Source organism: Amblyomma mixtum, chromosome 6 (assembly GCF_055824585.1).
Source record: "Amblyomma mixtum isolate Tamu chromosome 6, ASM5582458v1, whole genome shotgun sequence".
Taxonomy (NCBI): domain Eukaryota; kingdom Metazoa; phylum Arthropoda; class Arachnida; order Ixodida; family Ixodidae; genus Amblyomma; species Amblyomma mixtum.
The window spans coordinates 51,969,418-51,987,719 of NC_143017.1; the positions used below are offsets into that span (position 1 = coordinate 51,969,418).

At 46.3% G+C, this 18,302-nt stretch overlaps 1 protein-coding gene across 1 annotated transcript in view; it reads left to right on the top strand.

Moving 5' to 3' along the window:
• Window positions 1–18,302, top strand: part of Nrx-IV (neurexin-4) — a 73,273-nt gene that overhangs the window by 21,096 nt on the left and 33,875 nt on the right. The window contains exons 9-13 of the mRNA XM_089547922.1: window positions 1,547–1,625; window positions 11,648–11,785; window positions 13,802–13,940; window positions 15,270–15,376; window positions 17,019–17,147. Of these exons, the coding sequence (XP_089404048.1) occupies window positions 1,547–1,625; window positions 11,648–11,785; window positions 13,802–13,940; window positions 15,270–15,376; window positions 17,019–17,147 (592 nt within the window). The remainder of the gene's footprint in view (window positions 1–1,546; window positions 1,626–11,647; window positions 11,786–13,801; window positions 13,941–15,269; window positions 15,377–17,018; window positions 17,148–18,302) is intronic.

Genomic DNA, 18,302 nt, shown 5'->3' on the forward strand with positions numbered 1-18,302 from the left:
TGACTTTATGAGGGTGTTAACTCTTTCCTTATCACGCCATAGGTCATCAGTCAGGAATTGTAGACGTCTTGAACCTGCCACCAAAAATTCAAGATGGTGCTTCTGGACAAGCTGTGCCATCCAGTTTGGTTCTATAACACCACCTCTTTGGTTCCAGTTTTGTTTTTGTTTTTTCATTTTTTAACGTTAGTAGGCGACGCAAAAAATGAAACTTTGATCGCACCTAGTTGGCCTGTTGTAGATCAAGGAATTTGTTTCCCGTGTGCTCCTCAAAGGCAGAAGGCTACACTGAGCACTTTTGTTGGTTCTTACGCTGTCCTTTTCTCTTTTTTTTTGGTTTTTTTTTTTTAGAGCAGTAGTGGTGAGTTACGACAATCACATGCAATAGTCGGATTTCAGTTTCGATTGTGAGACTTTGTCTTGGAGGCCTGGTACATCAGCGCGTGCTTGCACGTGTTCATTTTACTTTTCACTTAGGATTTTATGTAGAGCACCTGATTGTAAGTGACGAGAGTGGTTTAGTTTGGTGCTTTACGGTTTTCGAAACATATAGCCTAGATATTATTCCAAATGCGCCAGCAGGTTTTTATTATAATGGTACCAAGGAAGGCCAAGCCTCCTTTTCACCTAAAGAGCCCGTTAGTTAATCAATAAATTTTCTGAAAGTTTTGCACAAACAACTCTGGCAGTTTTTTTGCTTGGAAGTGTAAACAATAAGCTACAGTTTGATATATTGCAGTGAACAGTGCCTTTGGTATTTCTTGAAGAAATAATTTTTATTTTAAAACACTAAAAATAGGCCATTTTTTCGCGGTAAGGAAAGAGTTAATTGTAATTACTCAGCGTTCTGACTGCACCAGTACCAGCAAGCTTAAAATAAAATGCAGTTCTGAAATCTGCATAAAACGTTGCATACCGATGCCATATTTTGTTGCATTTCATGCATAAATTACTATGATGGTTTTTAACTGCTGTGTTTCCTGTCATTAAAAAATGATTTTAATTGCTGCATTGTCCATCATTAAAAGTGCTGCAAAGGGTTAATCAGAACCCATCTCTCGCATGTAATCTATTTTTCACTCTGATATCGACAGGTTTTTTATTCATTTGCTTATTCATTGGTGCTAATATCTCGTTTTAAGGCTTTTGTAGGAACACGATGGCAAAAAGTAGAAACCAACATACATGTGTAAGTAAGGAAGAAAGTAACATTAGATTCATTCCGTAGATGGAATCAAATGAGCTGCGAGGAAAAAAGTGTGTATTATTTTCTCATCGGTACTAAAATCAGGTTAAATCTTTGAAGAGGTTCCCATTTTATAACCTTGGTATCTAAAAAAATTAAGGAAGATAAAGTTTAATGACATGGACGCGAAATCCACTTTCAGTAGAGGAAGTTGTTAGGCTAGTTGGTTCATAATGCACAGATGGTGGAACCAGCGAAACTGACGTAGAACAAGATAAGGAGACGCACACGCAACACAGCTGGAAATGCACTTTTCTTGCGATTGTGGGTGCCGCAATAATTGGGAATCTTCGCTTGCAGCTCTTCCTGGAGTCTGGACGTATCCGGGTGCAGGTTCAAAGCGTGAATACCCCCGAGGTTCTCCTGAAGCCATTCGACCGTGAGTATCGCTGACTGCTTCCTGTTAGGTGGTGACGTATTGTGCTGTGGCCACGATTCCCCTTTTCCTGTGGCCTTGGTTGGGGCGCTCACAGACTTTAATTTGAGGATTAGTAATTCTGTAGAAATTTTTTGAAGGCTGCTCTGCAAGTACGTGAAATTCCGAAAAGGCTGTTTCCCGCTTATTGCTGCCAAGATGGCTGTAATTCATCGGCACACTTTTGTTGTTGTGCCTCATTTGTGACAAGAGGTTTTTTTTTGTTGATTGCTGTCACTGTGCATTTTCGGGTTGGTAGGATTTTTGTGATTTTTTTTTTTTTTTGTAATGAGAGCTTGGACTCCCATCATATTTCTCTTGCAAAAGAATACCACAGGCTCAGGAAAAAAATTGTATCATCCAAAATTCTGTGCTATCCAAGACAAACAGAACAAAGTCCATATGCGGAAGCATGTTAAATGCATTTATGCAGATCTGTTTATGGCTGATAGGATTTGTTTGCAGCTGACGGGATTTATTTATGGCTGTGTGGCTACAGATCACTACTTGTGGTGCTTGCAGCATAACTGCTGATCGCAGCGTTGGTGATCAATGGCCTGTGCACCGCTACTCACTGCTCGCAGAGCGTACCGCATGACTAGCGATCGCGGCGGTGTCAGTGTATGGGCAGCATTTAGTGCTCGAGGATGTGGTCACAGCTCATTTGTTCGTATCATCCGTAGTGGAATGGGAAAGTGTTTGGAACTTTCCTCTCAGCATACCGAAAGGCTCTGAGCACGTAATCTTGTCAGAATTGCTGAATAATGCTTGCACGCTGTGTTTTGAGGACTCACAAGTATGGCCCATGCCCAATAATTACCAAAATTATCATAAACTAGAAAGGTGCGTGGTCTCAAGTGGATCGCGTACCATGCCCGGGAACTTACTCGCTGTTGATACTAATCCACTCTCCAAACAAGTAATGCAAGAAGAACAGGAGGTTTTTTTTTTTGCAACTGTTGTTCCCAACCAGTTGTAATAGCAGCAACAACAACAACAAAAAAGAAAACACTAAGGCTCACGTGTTTTATACTCTCTCCGTAGGGATACTAGCGGTGACCTGGCTCATGCTGAGGCATATTATTTACGAAAAATGTGTGACCTGCGCTTTGTTCGACCTTACTGCCCACATGTTTCCTTTGTGCAATAATCTAGTGACTGCAGCAAAAAAAAAATGGCTGAGGCTTAACTTGGTTAACCCTGGTCAGATGTGAAGCATATTGATGGCTAGGCTTGGTAATACATGGCTTTCCTTGGTTGAATACTTGGTCATTTTAATACAACCACTAGAAGCCTTCGTCGTGGGGGAAGACAACGGCATGGCTACAGCGGAACGCCGACTAACCCCGAGACGCGCGTTGGGTGGGCGTCTGGATTGCCACGGAAGCCGCGTCCGCCTGCCCGGTGGAGCGAGCGTTTCACCTACACCGAGTGTGAACGCGCGTTCGAAATGCGCGGGAATGCCGCTCGAGGACATTCCGGTGTCTGGGCGATGGCATCGTTCTCCCTTTCCCAGCGCGTGACGGCGATCTGTCGTGACGTCATGTGTCACGTGGTATGTCACGTGGTGTCTCGTCACTGTACCACGTGGCCTGCACGGCATGCAACCACAGCGACGGCGCGAGGTGGACCCTCATCTTCCTCTGTTGTGACGTCATGTGTCACGTGGTATGTCACGTGGTGTGACGTCACTGTACCACGTGGTGTGCACGGCGTGTAACCACGGCAAAGGGCTGTAGTGTACCTCCGTCTTCCTCTGTCGTGACGTCATGTGTCACGTGGTATGTCACGTGGTGTGACGTCACTGTACCACGTGGTGTGCACGGCGCATAACCACGGTGAAGGGCTGTAGTGTACCTCCGTCTTCCTCTGTCATGACGTCATGTGTCACGTGGTATGTCACGTGGTGTGACGTCACTGTACCACGTGGTGTGCACGGCGCATAACCACGGCGAAGGGCTGTAGTGTACCTCCGTCTTCCTCTGTCATGCGTCACGTGGTATGTCACGTGGTGTGACGTCACTGTACCACGTGGTGTGCACGGCACATAACCACGGCGAAGGGCTGTAGTGTACCTCCGTCTTCTTCTGTCGTGACGTCATGTGTCACGTGGTGTGACGTCACTATACCACGTGGTGTGCACAGCGCGTAACCACGGCGAAGGGCTGTAGTGTACCTCCGTCTTCCTCTGTCGTGACGTCATGTGTCACGTGGTATGTCACGTGGTGTGACGTCACTGTACCACGTGGTGTGCACAGCGCGTAACCACGGCTAAGGGCTGTAGTGTACCTTCGTCTTCCTCTGTCGTGACATCATGTGTCACGTGGTGTGACGTCACTGTACCACGTGGTGTGCACGGCGCATAACCACGGCGAAGGGCTGTGTGTACCTCCGTCTTCCTCTGTCATGACGTCATGTGTCACGTGGTATGTCACGTGGTGTGACGTCACTGTACCACGTGGTGTGCACAGCACATAACCACGGCGAAGGGCTGTAGTGTACCTCCGTCTTCCTCTGTCGTGATGTCATGTGTCACGTGGTATGTCACGTGGTGTGCACGGCGCATAACCACGGCGAAGGGCTGTGTGTACCTCCGTCTTCCTCTGTCATGACGTCATGTGTCACGTGGTATGTCACGTGGTGTGACGTCACTGTACCACGTGGTGTGCACGGCACATAACCACGGCGAAGGGCTGTAGTGTACCTCCGTCTTCCTCTGTCGTGACGTCATGTGTCACGTGGTATGTCACGTGGTGTGACGTCACTGTACCACGTGGTGTGCACAGCGCATAACCACGTGGTGTGCACAGCGCATAACCACGGCGAAGGGCTGTAGTGTACCTCCGTCTTCCTCTGTCGTGACGTCATGTGTCATGTGGTGTGACGTCACTGTACCACGTGGTGCGCACAGCGCATAACCACGGCGAAGGTCTGTTGTGTACCTCCGTCTTCCTCTGTCGTGACGTCATGTGTCACGTGGTATGTCACGTGGTGTGACGTCACTGTACCACGTGGTGCGCACAGCGCATAACCACGGCGAAGGTCTGTTGTGTACCTCCGTCTTCCTCTGTCGTGACGTCATGTGTCACGTGGTATGTCACGTGGTGTGACGTCACTGTACCACGTGGTGTGCACAGCGCGTAACCACGGCGAAGGGCTGTAGTGTACCTCCGTCTTCCTCTGTCGTGACGTCATGTGTCACGTGGTATGTCACGTGGTGTGACGTCACTGTACCACGTGGTGTGCACAGCGCGTAACCACGGCGAAGGGCTGTAGTGTACCTCCGTCTTCCTCTGTCGTGACGTCATGTGTCACGTGGTATGTCACGTGGTGTGACGTCACTGTACCATGTGGTGTGCACAGCGCGTAACCACGGCGAAGGGCTGTAGTGTACCTCCGTCTTCCTCTGTCGTGACATCATGTGTCACGTGGTATGTAACGTGGTGTGACGTCACTGTACCACGTGGTGTGCACGGCGCATAACCACAGCGAAGGGCTGTAGTGTACCTCCGTCTTCCTCTGTTGTGACGTCATGTGTCACGTGGTATGTAACGTGGTGTGACGTCACTGTACCACGTGGTGTGCACAGCGCATAACCACGGCGAAGGGCTGTAGTGTACCTCCGTCTTCCTCTGTCATGACGTCATGTGTCACGTGGTATGTCACGTGGTGTGACGTCACTGTACCACGTGGTGTGCACGGCGCATAACCACGGCGAAGGGCTGTAGTGTACCTCCGTCTTCCTCTGTCGTGACGTCATGTGTCACGTGGTATGTCACGTGGTGTGACGTCACTGTACCACGTGGTGTGCACAGCGCGTAACCACGGCGAAGGGCTGTAGTGTACCTCCGTCTTCCTCTGTCGTGACGTCATGTGTCACGTGGTATGTCACGTGGTGTGATGTCACTGGTGGCGCATAACCACGGCGAAGGGCTGTAGTGTACCTCCGTCTTCCTCTGTCGTGACGTCATGTGTGACGTGGTGTGACGTCACTGTACCACGTGGTGTGCACGGCGAAGGGCTGTAGTGTACCTCCGTCTTCCTCTGTCATGACGTCATGTGTCACGTGGTGTGACGTCACTGTACCACGTGGTGTGCACGGCGCATAACCACGACGAAGGGCTGTAGTGTACCTCCGTCTTCCTCTGTATGACGTCATGTGTCACGTGGTATGTCACGTGGTGTGACGTCACTGTACCACATGGTGTGCACGGCGCGTAACCACGGCGAAGGGCTGTAGTGTACCTCCGTCTTCCTCTGTCGTGACGTCATGTGTCACGTGGTGTGACGTCACTGTACCATGTGGTGTGCACGGCGCGTAACCACGGCGAAGGGCTGTAGTGTACCTCTAGTAATATGCTTCGCATAAAAAAAATGGTTCTCAAAGATCAGTTGGTTTGGGCAGCCAAAATTGGTGCATAACCCCACAAGCCCACATTTGATTCTCAGGGCAAATTAAAAGTTGGCCGATGTGCGCCCATTAACCATGTCCTAAGGACAAAGAAGTCATTTTCGCTGATAACGAAGCTTTTATAAGCTAGGAAAGGCCAGAAAATGAACTATACGTGTATGTGAGGAGGTGAAGACTGCAGGTCAAATTTACGCATTAACATTCATGAGTTATAGGAAAGAAATAAACGAGGCGGCATTTGCAGGAAAGGAAAATCTAATTGAAGTATTGAAATGAAACGGGGAAAAAAACAGACATGAGAGAGAACAAAGAGGAAAAAGGAAAGGTAAACAAACACTCGCGAGAAGACAGTCAAAAAGGAAAGTCACACTTAAATTTCTTTGTGTCCCAGTGATGAGCCTGATGCGTCGAGCGAGGAGGCATGGCTGGGCGTCGGGGCAGACTTTAGGCACGTGTGTCGGGTTCCCTTCGTTGACACCCGGTTGGCGGCGTTCTCCACGGCGGCCTCAACGCTGCCGAAGAAAATAGCGTCTGTGTGCTCCGGGCACGGCCCCCAGGTCAGGTAGCCCGGGTGCGCCACGGAGATGTTAGAGGCGGCCCGTGTCGAGAAGCTGTCGGCTGGGCGGGAAGAGAGGCGCCTGGATGTGACGGCCGAGGCTCCCGACGACGGCTGTCCGGGTCTGGTCACCCGGACGTCTGCAGCTGAGGCCCAAGCCTGGTAACTCGGGGCGCCAGCAGAACAGGTCCACCTCCGTCGCCGACCGCTGTCTTCCTCTTCTCCCCCGCACGTTCTCTCTGCCACGTATTCCTTTTCTTTTCTTCTTCGTCCGCCTCCCGTGCGTCTTCTGTCGCCGCAGTGTGGCGCTGGCTCCTTACAGTGTAGCAACAATGGGCTGTTTTCACAGATAAACTGTGATGACATGAAGCTTCAAAGACACTGTAGCGCAGCAAAAGACGAGGACACAAGAAACGAGAGACGAACAGCACGAGCGCTAACTTCCAACAAACTTTATTCTCCTGAAGCATCACACTTTTATACACCAGAAAACAGTAATCACACGTGCGAACAGTATCAATTTCTTAGAAAAACGAGCTCTTTATCTGAGAGGAGAATGGAAGGTGTGCTTACACACGAGCCTCCTGACCTATTTATCTTTTCGGCTTCAATGATTTCGCGCGTTAACCTTTCTCTACTTTTTCCTATTACCAGACTTTTATCAAAGTAAGGCTTACAGGTTTTTGACTTGCATGCGAGAATGTGGTCAACCAGCGATCCGCCTTGCCCGTTTCTGACGTTGCGAGCGTGTTCCATTAGGCGCTCGTTCAGACATCTCCCTGTCTGGCCGATATAGTGTTTCCCGCATGACAAGGGAATTTGATATACAACACCTTCATCGCACGTGACGTAGGGCTTCTGGTGCCTAGTTGCGCAACCGCGCGCTTTGTTGGTGTTGATTTTTCCCAGTTTGCACAACGTTGCAAGTTTTTTCGGCGCCGAGAACACGACGGTCGCATTCGCTCGTTGACCAATTCTTTTTAAATTGTGGGAAATCTTGTGTAGATAAGGTACTACAACAAGGTTTTTTCGTTCACGAGGAACCGGGTTTAGGTTACAATGATTTTCTGGTTTCATTCTCTTAACAAGTTTTTCGGCAACAGAAACTTGAACATGAGAGGGGTACCCGGCATTAGTCAGCCTCTTGGACTGCTCTTGAAAACTATCGGTCATCATGTGCGGACAAGATTTCTGGAGAGCATTTTGAAAACATAAATTGACAATACCTCTTTTTACCAGTTTTGAATGAGCGGAGTGATATGGCAGCATCGGCTTGTTACTACGCGGCTTGTAGGCCCAGCATATGTGATGAGCGTGAAAGATGAAGTTAATATCTAAAAATCTAATGGAGTTATCGATGGGCAATTCGCATGTTAAAACAAGCGGTTTAAAATGTTCTCTCATGGTAGTTAAAATGCTCTGAGCCTTTGACTCAAGTGAGCCGTGGTCACACTTAACAAGAATAAAAAAGTCATCAACAAATCTAAAGACCTTGATTACGTCCAAGCTTTCTAGGTGGCTGGAAACAGCCTTGTCAAGTTTTGATAAAAACAGATTACTCAAAATCGGCGCTATGCACGACCCGATGCATATCCCTTCTTTCTGAAGGTAGGGTTTTCCTTCCCAGTTAATAAACGTTGACTGCAAGTAAATAGCTAAAATTTCTAAAAAACTGCTCGCCGACACACCCGCCGCATTCTGGAAAGCAACACACCCAAACTCATCTATGCACTCCTCTACACAGCACAGCACCTTGTCATTCGGCAGCGAGTAATATAGATCCTTAACATCTACAGAAAATGCAACCATGCTGTCATCAGAGCGCGACCGAACAAAGTCTAAAATTTCGTCAGATTTCTTAACCATAAAGGGGTCGTCAAGCGGTAAAAGGTTAAGTTTGCTTTGTAAGTACATTGACACCGTTTTTTGCCATGTGCCAGTTTCAGAAATGATCACCCTGAATGGTTTTTCCGGTTTATGGGTTTTTGCACTGAAAAACACGTCTAAAAAATCTTTTCGTGCATCGCCTATTTCTTTAGCCAGCTTGGTAAGGTTTAACTTGTTGCATAGCTTCTTCGCTTTAGCTTTTACTTTTGACATCATTACTTCGTTGCGGCAGTTAAATACAGAAGACACGGCTTCGTCAGCCTTTGACTTGTAAAGTTCACAGGATAGAATTGCAAAGCCACCTTCTTTGTCAGCAGGCAGCACGATCAGGTCCTGTTCCTTGATGAAGGACTCGACGCGCTTGAGGGGTAGCTTGGAAGATCCTGGCTTTGAGCACTGCAAAACGTCGACTCCTTCTGAAATGCAGCGGTCGTGTTCCAGTTGCGTTGCACGCTGCGATACTTGGCGTACCATCGCAAGTAGTTGTGCAGCTGACGGCTTGGGCTCCACAGCGAACTTTGGTCCTAACGATAGAACCCTTGACACGTCATCCGGTAGATCCAGGGCCTCCAGGGTGTGGACGGTGCTCCGGGCTGTCTTCGTCCTGCTCGCAAGGTCGGCCCGTAGTTGTGGCAGATGTTGAGCCCACAAGCATTCGGTAGCTTGAGCAGAGATACGCTGGTATTCCCGAAGAGTTCGCCAGGCTGCCTGACTTTCGCCATTCGAGAGAAGCTGAGCCTCGAGGCACTGCCTGTGAAGCCGGGCTTGCCTGTACCACTCAGATTTGGCAAGCTTGCACGCCCTCATGCCGTGACCAGCCGATGGGATGAATCCTCCAAACAACCGCCTCACGTCTTCAGGCAGCAACTTGTTGCGAATGCAGAACGACATTGTGCGTGCACGACATGTCGCAAGCGCTATGAGTGAAACTGTAGCACAGGGATTCTGGCGAACATTAAAAAATTTTTTTTAAAATTTTTTTAAAAATTTTTAAAAATTTTTTTAAAATTTTTTTTTTTTTTTTAGAAATTTTAGCTATTTACTTGCAGTCAACGTTTATTAACTGGGAAGGAAAACCCTACCTTCAGAAAGAAGGGATATGCATCGGGTCGTGCATAGCGCCGATTTTGAGTAATCTGTTTTTATCAAAACTTGACAAGGCTGTTTCCAGCCACCTAGAAAGCTTGGACGTAATCAAGGTCTTTAGATTTGTTGATGACTTTTTTATTCTTGTTAAGTGTGACCACGGCTCACTTGAGTCAAAGGCTCAGAGCATTTTAACTACCATGAGAGAACATTTTAAACCGCTTGTTTTAACATGCGAATTGCCCATCGATAACTCCATTAGATTTTTAGATATTAACTTCATCTTTCACGCTCATCACATATGCTGGGCCTACAAGCCGCGTAGTAACAAGCCGATGCTGCCATATCACTCCGCTCATTCAAAACTGGTAAAAAGAGGTATTGTCAATTTATGTTTTCAAAATGCTCTCCAGAAATCTTGTCCGCACATGATGACCGATAGTTTTCAAGAGCAGTCCAAGAGGCTGACTAATGCCGGGTACCCCTCTCATGTTCAAGTTTCTGTTGCCGAAAAACTTGTTAAGAGAATGAAACCAGAAAATCATTGTAACCTAAACCCGGTTCCTCGTGAACGAAAAAACCTTGTTGTAGTACCTTATCTACACAAGATTTCCCACAATTTAAAAAGAATTGGTCAACGAGCGAATGCGACCGTCGTGTTCTCGGCGCCGAAAAAACTTGCAACGTTGTGCAAACTGGGAAAAATCAACACCAACAAAGCGCGCGGTTGCGCAACTAGGCACCAGAAGCCCTACGTCACGTGCGATGAAGGTGTTGTATATCAAATTCCCTTGTCATGCGGGAAACACTATATCGGCCAGACAGGGAGATGTCTGAACGAGCGCCTAATGGAACACGCTCGCAACGTCAGAAACGGGCAAGGCGGATCGCTGGTTGACCACATTCTCGCATGCAAGTCAAAAACCTGTAAGCCTTACTTTGATAAAAGTCTGGTAATAGGAAAAAGTAGAGAAAGGTTAACGCGCGAAATCATTGAAGCCGAAAAGATAAATAGGTCAGGAGGCTCGTGTGTAAGCACACCTTCCATTCTCCTCTCAGATAAAGAGCTCGTTTTTCTAAGAAATTGATACTGTTCGCACGTGTGATTACTGTTTTCTGGTGTATAAAAGTGTGATGCTTCAGGAGAATAAAGTTTGTTGGAAGTTAGCGCTCGTGCTGTTCGTCTCTCGTTTCTTGTGTCCTCGTCTTTTGCTGCGCTACAGTGTCTTTGAAGTATGTACCAACAAGCCCAAAAAGCCACGCTAATGACATGAAGTCCTTCACGAGGTCTGAGGCTCTAGACCACACCACCAGCAACTTCCAGCCAGTGATCACAGCCTCCGTAGTTCCCTTGATGATCAGCATTGCGAGCTTGAATGAAGTGGAGGGAAGAAACATTCCATTTTTAACTTTAAATTTCTAGAAAATGCGTCTTTTGCTACCAAACAAACACAATAAGAGCCACAAAAAGCCAGACAATCAATTTTTACTGGAAATGAAACATTGCATGAAGTTGTCGCAAGTGTCCCCTTGATGCACGCTGAGAGGCGCTGTCCAGAAGAGGTACAGTTGGGGTCAAAAGTCTCTGACCTTCCACCCCTCCAAGTTCCAAACCATGCCGGGCTGCATGAGAACACCACCTGATGTCCTGGTGTCGACACTAGTGCAGTGCCGGTTTCGACACCTGGAGTTCATCTTCAGGTGGTGTCCGCATGCAGCGTGGCACAGTGGAGAGGGAGGGGGGGGGGTCAGAGATTTTCGACCCCTTGTGTACATGTCCGCGTACTATCGTGAGAGACTGGCCCGGTCTCGACACTAGGAGTGCTTTCCATGTGCGGTATGGCATGGTTTGGAACACAGGGAACCTTGGCTCACAGTGTTTAGTTGATCCCTCACAAAAAGGAGAACGCAAAGCCATCCATGTACTGAGATTTGTCTCTTGTCACAGAACTCCGTAGTTGGTGTAGATTTGGAATCTTTGACTTCGGCATTACTTTAAAAAATTTGGTAACCATGTCTGTGTCCGTGCTCTTTACTGGTTTGCAGAGCTCCTGAATGATGGTCGTTGGCATCGGGTGACGCTGGCTCTGAAGAAAAACCGCATCGAGCTGCACCTGGATGGTGTGCCCAGCATCACCACACGTCTCTTCACCGTGGAGACAGGCCGTGAATACCTGGTTGGAGGTACACTGCCTGTCATTCCTGCTTCTGAACTCTTTCTTTTCGCAGTTGCACGTGCTGTATGCACAGACAGCTGTTTGCTGTCAGACTCGGTGGCATTTTTAAAGTAAATGTGTAGATCTGTTTTTTTATAGGTAGTACAGTCAAACCCAATTGTAACGAACAGCGTGATTCACCGCGATTTGTTCGCTACAGTCACTGATCGATTTAAACCCAAGATGGCACCTTTCATGGCACTGGAGAACCACTTGGTTGCAACAGCGATGCCCATTTTCATCTTTATTAGGCTGGAAAAAAAAAGAGAGCATGAACTTCTAGTTGAAAAATGATCTCTGCAGTATTGCTGGCATCTGTTTTAATCCTAAAAACCGGAACTGTTGGGCTCCACACAGTCCAAAGTATCAGTTGTGAAAATGAGGTGCATGACTGTTCCTGGCACTACCAGCAACTTTGGGAACAGGAATGCCTGCCAGCTAGCCACCCGCGTGAGTGCGTAGCGCAGTACCACGGGGTGGGTACCATGCAGTCTGCGGTTTTCTTTGTGGGCGCATCGTATCGGGTCTGTGGGCGCGTTGCATCGAAGCATAATTCACTCTACTCGAATTCATTATATTCGAGTTAGACTGTATTGGAAATTTCATAACACTAGTCGAAAAGGGGGACAATGAGCATTGCGTCAGTGTTGATCATGGTGAACTCCTTTTCAGTATTCAAGCACCAAATTTAGTTTCTTTTTTTTTTTTGGCATACCACAAGTTGTAGATTTCTGCTCGAATGGACTTAACATGGTTTTTTTCCCATTTTATATGCCTCGTTATAATCGGTTTATTTGCATTGGATTAGCTTCAGGGATGCACTTTGTGCTGCTGTCTATTCGAAAGGTGGCATTTTTTATATAGAATAATACTGGAACAAAGCTTTGAGATTTCTTAGGGTGAGGGACTCTGAAAGGTTTGCAGGCTTGCTTTATGCAAAAGAGTGCTTACTCTCAGAATCAAACACAGAAGCAAAACTTTGTTGTCCTCAAGAATTAGGGTTGTAATCAGGACAACACTGCCTGAGGCTGAACAAAGCTCATTTTTTGATTGCTAAGGATTTCTGTGTCTGAACGTCATCTGTGCAGCTGTTTTGTTGGGAGCTCTTGCTTTCTTTCTTTTTATATTTTTTGTAGCAATTGTTTTGTGTCATTCAGGGTTTTCTAACCTGTTATTGGAGTTCTGCCTCTTGAGATTGTACTTTTGTTTGTGGGTTTCATCACAGCATCGTAATTCTTGATACCGCTGCTGTTTGTCACCCTTCCTTGGCACATTGCTTTTTGCTCTTGTTTATTGTTGAAGCTTTTGTTGTATCCTTCCTTAGTCTTTTTTTTTCATTCTCTTCCCTCTTTTATGTACCTATGTGAGGAGCGGTAAGTCATGTTGCTTGCAGGGCTCACCTCTCCTCATTCAATAAAGCTATCTGGCTTAATGTGCTTTTAAAGAATACCCAACCTTCTTTAAAGCTTGTACTATTTGTAAAATTTCTTTCCTCTGTCATCACTAAGTAGTATGAACTAACCCTTTAGGCCCTCTACGCCACCGTTATGTTTCCACTTTGGTGTAAAATTCTGCAGAAAACAATTTCCCTATACCCTGAGCTTGGTACATGACAGCCCTAGATGCTTATGCGCCACTAAACCCAACACAACACAACCGTGCACAGTGTACATCAACATTAGGTGTTAGCTTCTGTTGGGTAGTGTGTGCTGCGTTGTCAGTGTTATGTGCACTTCTTAATGTGCGCACATTGATGAGGAAGTCTGGGGGGTCAAGTAATGAGGAAATGCATGTCTATGTGGCTTGTTTTGTGCTTATGTATCGTAATAGCTTTTTGAAGTTGTCGCAGCATCAATGAGGCGTCCGAAATCGACAAACTGGAGGGTTGCTTTACTTGCTTAGAGCCGTCCACTGTGTAACCTGGTGTGCTGATTGTCCTCCCAGTAAGGTGAATCGTGTGTGTTCTCTCTCTTGTGTTGTGCAGGGGGCGTTTACGGCATGCGTGGTTTCATTGGCTGCATGCGCTACCTGTACATCGAGGGGCGCTACATCAACGTTCTCACGCTGCCGCCCAATGAGGTGGCGGGACAGGTGCTGCGTGACGCCTGCCAGATGGTCGACCGGTTCGTGCTCCTTCTCTTCCTTCTCTCACGGCCTGAGTGCGTTCGGCACTCTTTGGCAGCGTTGCTAACGTGCATCCACTTGGCTGCATGCGAGAAAATGAAAACCAGTAGTCGCTGAGGTGCAGCATACTCTGTACACTTGTTTCTGGGCAGGCATTACTGAAGGGCGTGACAGAGTCGTCAGCCGGTTTTACTGAAGGCGTGCTGCCAGGCTGGTCACACTGCTCATGCAGCGACTTTCCACAAATGACAGCAATAGCTTTTCGTTGTGGGTTACAGTAGGCTGTGTGCTTTGGGGGTGGGAATAATTTAGTATATTAGGGAAGGTAAAATGATAGGTGTAACGTTAAGAGACCGGAAGCGGGCAGAGTGGGTGAGAGAACAAACGCGCGTTAATGATATCCTAGTTGAAATCAAGAGGAAGAAGTGGGCTTGGGCAGGGCATGTAATGCGAAGGCGAGATAACCGCTGGTCCTTAAGGGTGACGGAGTGGATTCCAGGAGAAGGCAAGGGTAGCAGGGGGCGGCAGAAAGTTAGGGGGGTGGATAAGATTTGCAGGAATACGGCGGCCGCAACTGGTGCAGGACAGGGTTAATTGGAGAGGCATGGGAGAGGCCTTTGCCTTGCTGTGGGCGTAGTCAGGCTCAGGCACAGGCACAGCACCTACTTAATTAACATGTTTCTCGTTGTCTGACGGACTTCAAATTAGTGACATTGTAGGTCTGTATGAAAAACGGGGTCCTTTTACCATGAATCTTATCATAAACACTGCCTTTCTGTGTGCTCACATTTCTAATTGATCTCAGTGGTCTACCCATACAGATATCATAGTCTAAAGTGCAGTATGTAGCGAGGCATTTCATTTTGCACTGCAATTTGTTAATCATAGCGATTTCTAAACTTCACTGTGTCTGTAAAAACTTCACTTTTAGAACATGGGTCAGGCACACACAGCTTCTTGTGGTACAGATTTTATGAGCACTTTTGCAACTGATGTGGGTGTAGACCTCTGGTTCACACCCTTTTTTTTATATTGCTTCATTTTTATTGCTCTAGCGGCAAGAAATAAAATACAGGATGGGAGAACACTGCATCACTTGGGCCAGTTGGTCAGATTCAACTTTTGTGCACCTTGCAACGATTTTTTTTTTTTTTCTAAAATGTTGCCATCACTGCACTTCAGGAATATAGAAGGCAGTGTGGGTAGTGACTGAGTCACTCTAGCTATGAAAATGTCAGTTTTTAAATACGGAAAACTAAACTAGCTTATACTTAGCTTACACTTACTTACACAACAGTCAACTTTATGTGGCCTCACACTTTCCGCAGGTGCCATCCGAACCCCTGTGAGCATGGTGGCATCTGCAAGCAGGACTCGATCGAGTTTGTGTGCAACTGCACTGACACCGGCTATGCTGGGGCTGTCTGCCATGTCTGTGAGTAGTATTTCCCGGCTTAAAAAAGCATGAGGGCAGTTCGCCTTGTGTGCGCACTTTTTGCAGGCATGTATTCTTGTGTGTGACATATTACATCGCATTGCATCACTTTATTTTCCTTAAAAGAACCCCTGATGGGGTGTTACATAAGGGGTGAGTTTACCTAGTGCAGGTGTTCACTGTGGTAGCAAATGTTGATGGGCAGGTTATGGCGGCGATATGGCGGGGAAAAGCTTTCCAGTCCGTTGCTCGTTAAAAAAAAAATGAATCTGTAAAGAGAGTGGTACGGGCACATACCTGAAGTGGATCACTGATGCGCGCAAATGTATGGCTCCTGTCTTAGTGGTGAATAAAAGTACTTGTGAAACAGGGCAAGGCTGGGGATGTGACGGGGTGTGGAAAGGTTAGACAAACCGCTCTGATATTTTAGAGACGATATACTAAGGGAGTCAAGTTTTTGCATGCATTATGATTCGTAGCTTTGTAATCAAGCTTAAGAAGTCTATTCTTGGATAATGATTTTTTGATTAAGGAGGTTCTCTTTATGACCAAAAAAAAAATGGAGCGTGTCTATGCGCCCCTGTGCATCATTTTGTCCCCGAATAGCAACGCATGGCTCTTGACGAGCATGATTCGGAGATTTAGCATCTCTGCAGCACACTCTGGCAAGAGCGAAGGTGCCCTGGTTTTTCCGCATTGTCAAGAAAGCTTCTCTGCAAAGACCTGCACCCCCACAAGACAGCTTCTCCGCACAGCAGTGCGAAGTTGCACGGAAGCTATCTTCTTGGGGTGCATTTTCTTTGCCCAAACCTTGAAACATTTTACTTATTTTTTCTTCGCTCGACAGTGCTGTGTAGATGCCCGGCTAGTGCTGTTGCTTGGGGTTACTGGGCATCTACGCGGGTTTGCCGGGGTTCACGATTGCTGCGACAGTTCATCTTTACCAAATTAAGAGCAAAACAATTTGTCTTAACGGATTTTTATCACATTGAATCCTGTGGGAAACCAATCAAAACATCTCACATTGTTCATCTGATCCAAGATTTTGTCTCGGTTGAGTTCGTCTTAATGGGAATCTACTGCACTGAGACGTCTCTTCTCACACAAGCATGCAGTCATTTTAACACGTCTACTACGTCGTGGGTCACCAGAACGTCACGTCATTTATGCATGCTTTGTGGACTTGAATACTGGGTCACATAATGAAGCCATAGGTCAAATTTTATTGCGAGGTTTAAAGAGGAGGACCTCACTTTAAAACCTCTCCCATGGCTTAATCATGGGGCCCAGTATCTGTGTCCGCACAGCTTAAAAAAATGACATGGCCCGCAACACAGCAAAGGTGTTATTGTACAGGCAAACTTCTGTTTTTCCTCAGTGTATCCCTTTAATATGTTTCAGTGATGTTCTGAGTGTTTTTCTATTTTTTATGCTCACTTATTCTCTGCACTGAATTCCAGAAATTTATTTTTATAGTTTTCCCTTAATTTTTTTCAAAGAGCATTACACCTAGCAATGATTGTACTATGCTTGGCAGTGGAGAAAATCTGCGTAATGTGCTTACATTTGACTGCTGATTTGTGGCACATTCCAGGTCATAGCACTGTCTTTTTAATTCTCTTGTCTTCCCCGAAAACTCTAGCGCTGCACCCGCTCTCATGCGAGGCCTACCACATGAAGAAGAAGCCTGATGAGCAGACAGCGAACATCCTCATTGATGTCGATGGCAGTGGGCCTCTGACCCCATTTCCAGTGGAGTGCGTCTTCCATCGTAAGTGGCGTTTGCCCTCACGAAAGCTTCTCACCAGAACACAGCCTAGCTGGTGCTGTTGAATCCTGACACAAGTACAGTGGATCAGTTTGGGTGCAGGTTAGTGAAAGCTAGGGACTTTGCACTGCTTTGAAGATGCGAACAAACTGGAAGAGGCCCAAGTGCTCTCTTATGGCATTCTTCGCATGTGTTTCTTACTCTGTTTGTCAAAGCAGCCTTCTGATGCTCATCACTGAGCTGATCTTTTTTAAAGCTTATTGTTTTTTTCTGCTTTTATTGCGATAGTGTTAAGTTTCTGGCGCCCCCTGTTAGGCTTGCATTCTCTTGGTAGCCAGTCTGTTACCCTTAACTTAAAAGTAGGGATGTGTGAATATTGAAATTTTCAAATACTGTTATGAATATGAAGAAAAAGTACTTTTGAATTTGAATCGAATATCTGTTCAGGATCGAAGAAATATCTGAAAAAGATAAATAGGCAAATGTTGTTGCCCTTATATTTTCAAAAATGCGTGTGGTCCTTGCAGGGGAAATAAACATGGGGAAGAAAGCAAAGAAGATGCCTTTATACTGTTATCCTGGAACTTTAAACTCCATCTTCGGATAACTTGCCTATATATTGTGGTTTTTTTCATGGTCTGATTCATGAAAATTGGCGCGATATTTCTCAGTGCCAATTTCTCAATCAAATATGATTTTTTTTTAATCATTGTATCCGCTTGCAGGCCTCCTTTTCTCTGCTGTCCCGCAGTTCCATAATTAAAATCTACCTTAAAGTACTCTAAAAAAAACTTTTGTGAGCCGCGGTGGCACTGCATATCAACACTAGAAAATCTGCGTTTTCCCCTGTTTCGGTTTTCTGAGTAGCTGCTCAGCTTCTGGAGCAATTTCTTCATGACCTGTTTTCTCTGTTTTGACCCTGTTTATTTTTTTGTGTGTACTCACAGAACTCCACTATATGCAGTGACACTCTTGGTTTCTCATTTTGGTGGACTGTACATTTTTTGATGTGACACTGTGTTTGTAGTTTAGTCACGTCTGTGCTAGGTGCTTCGTGAAAAATGAAAACCAAAAAAGTTTGTTGTGGGGAAAAAAAATCTAAGATTGTCATCACTAGTAACACGCATTTAGAAATGCAGTCTTCTACCACATTTTTAA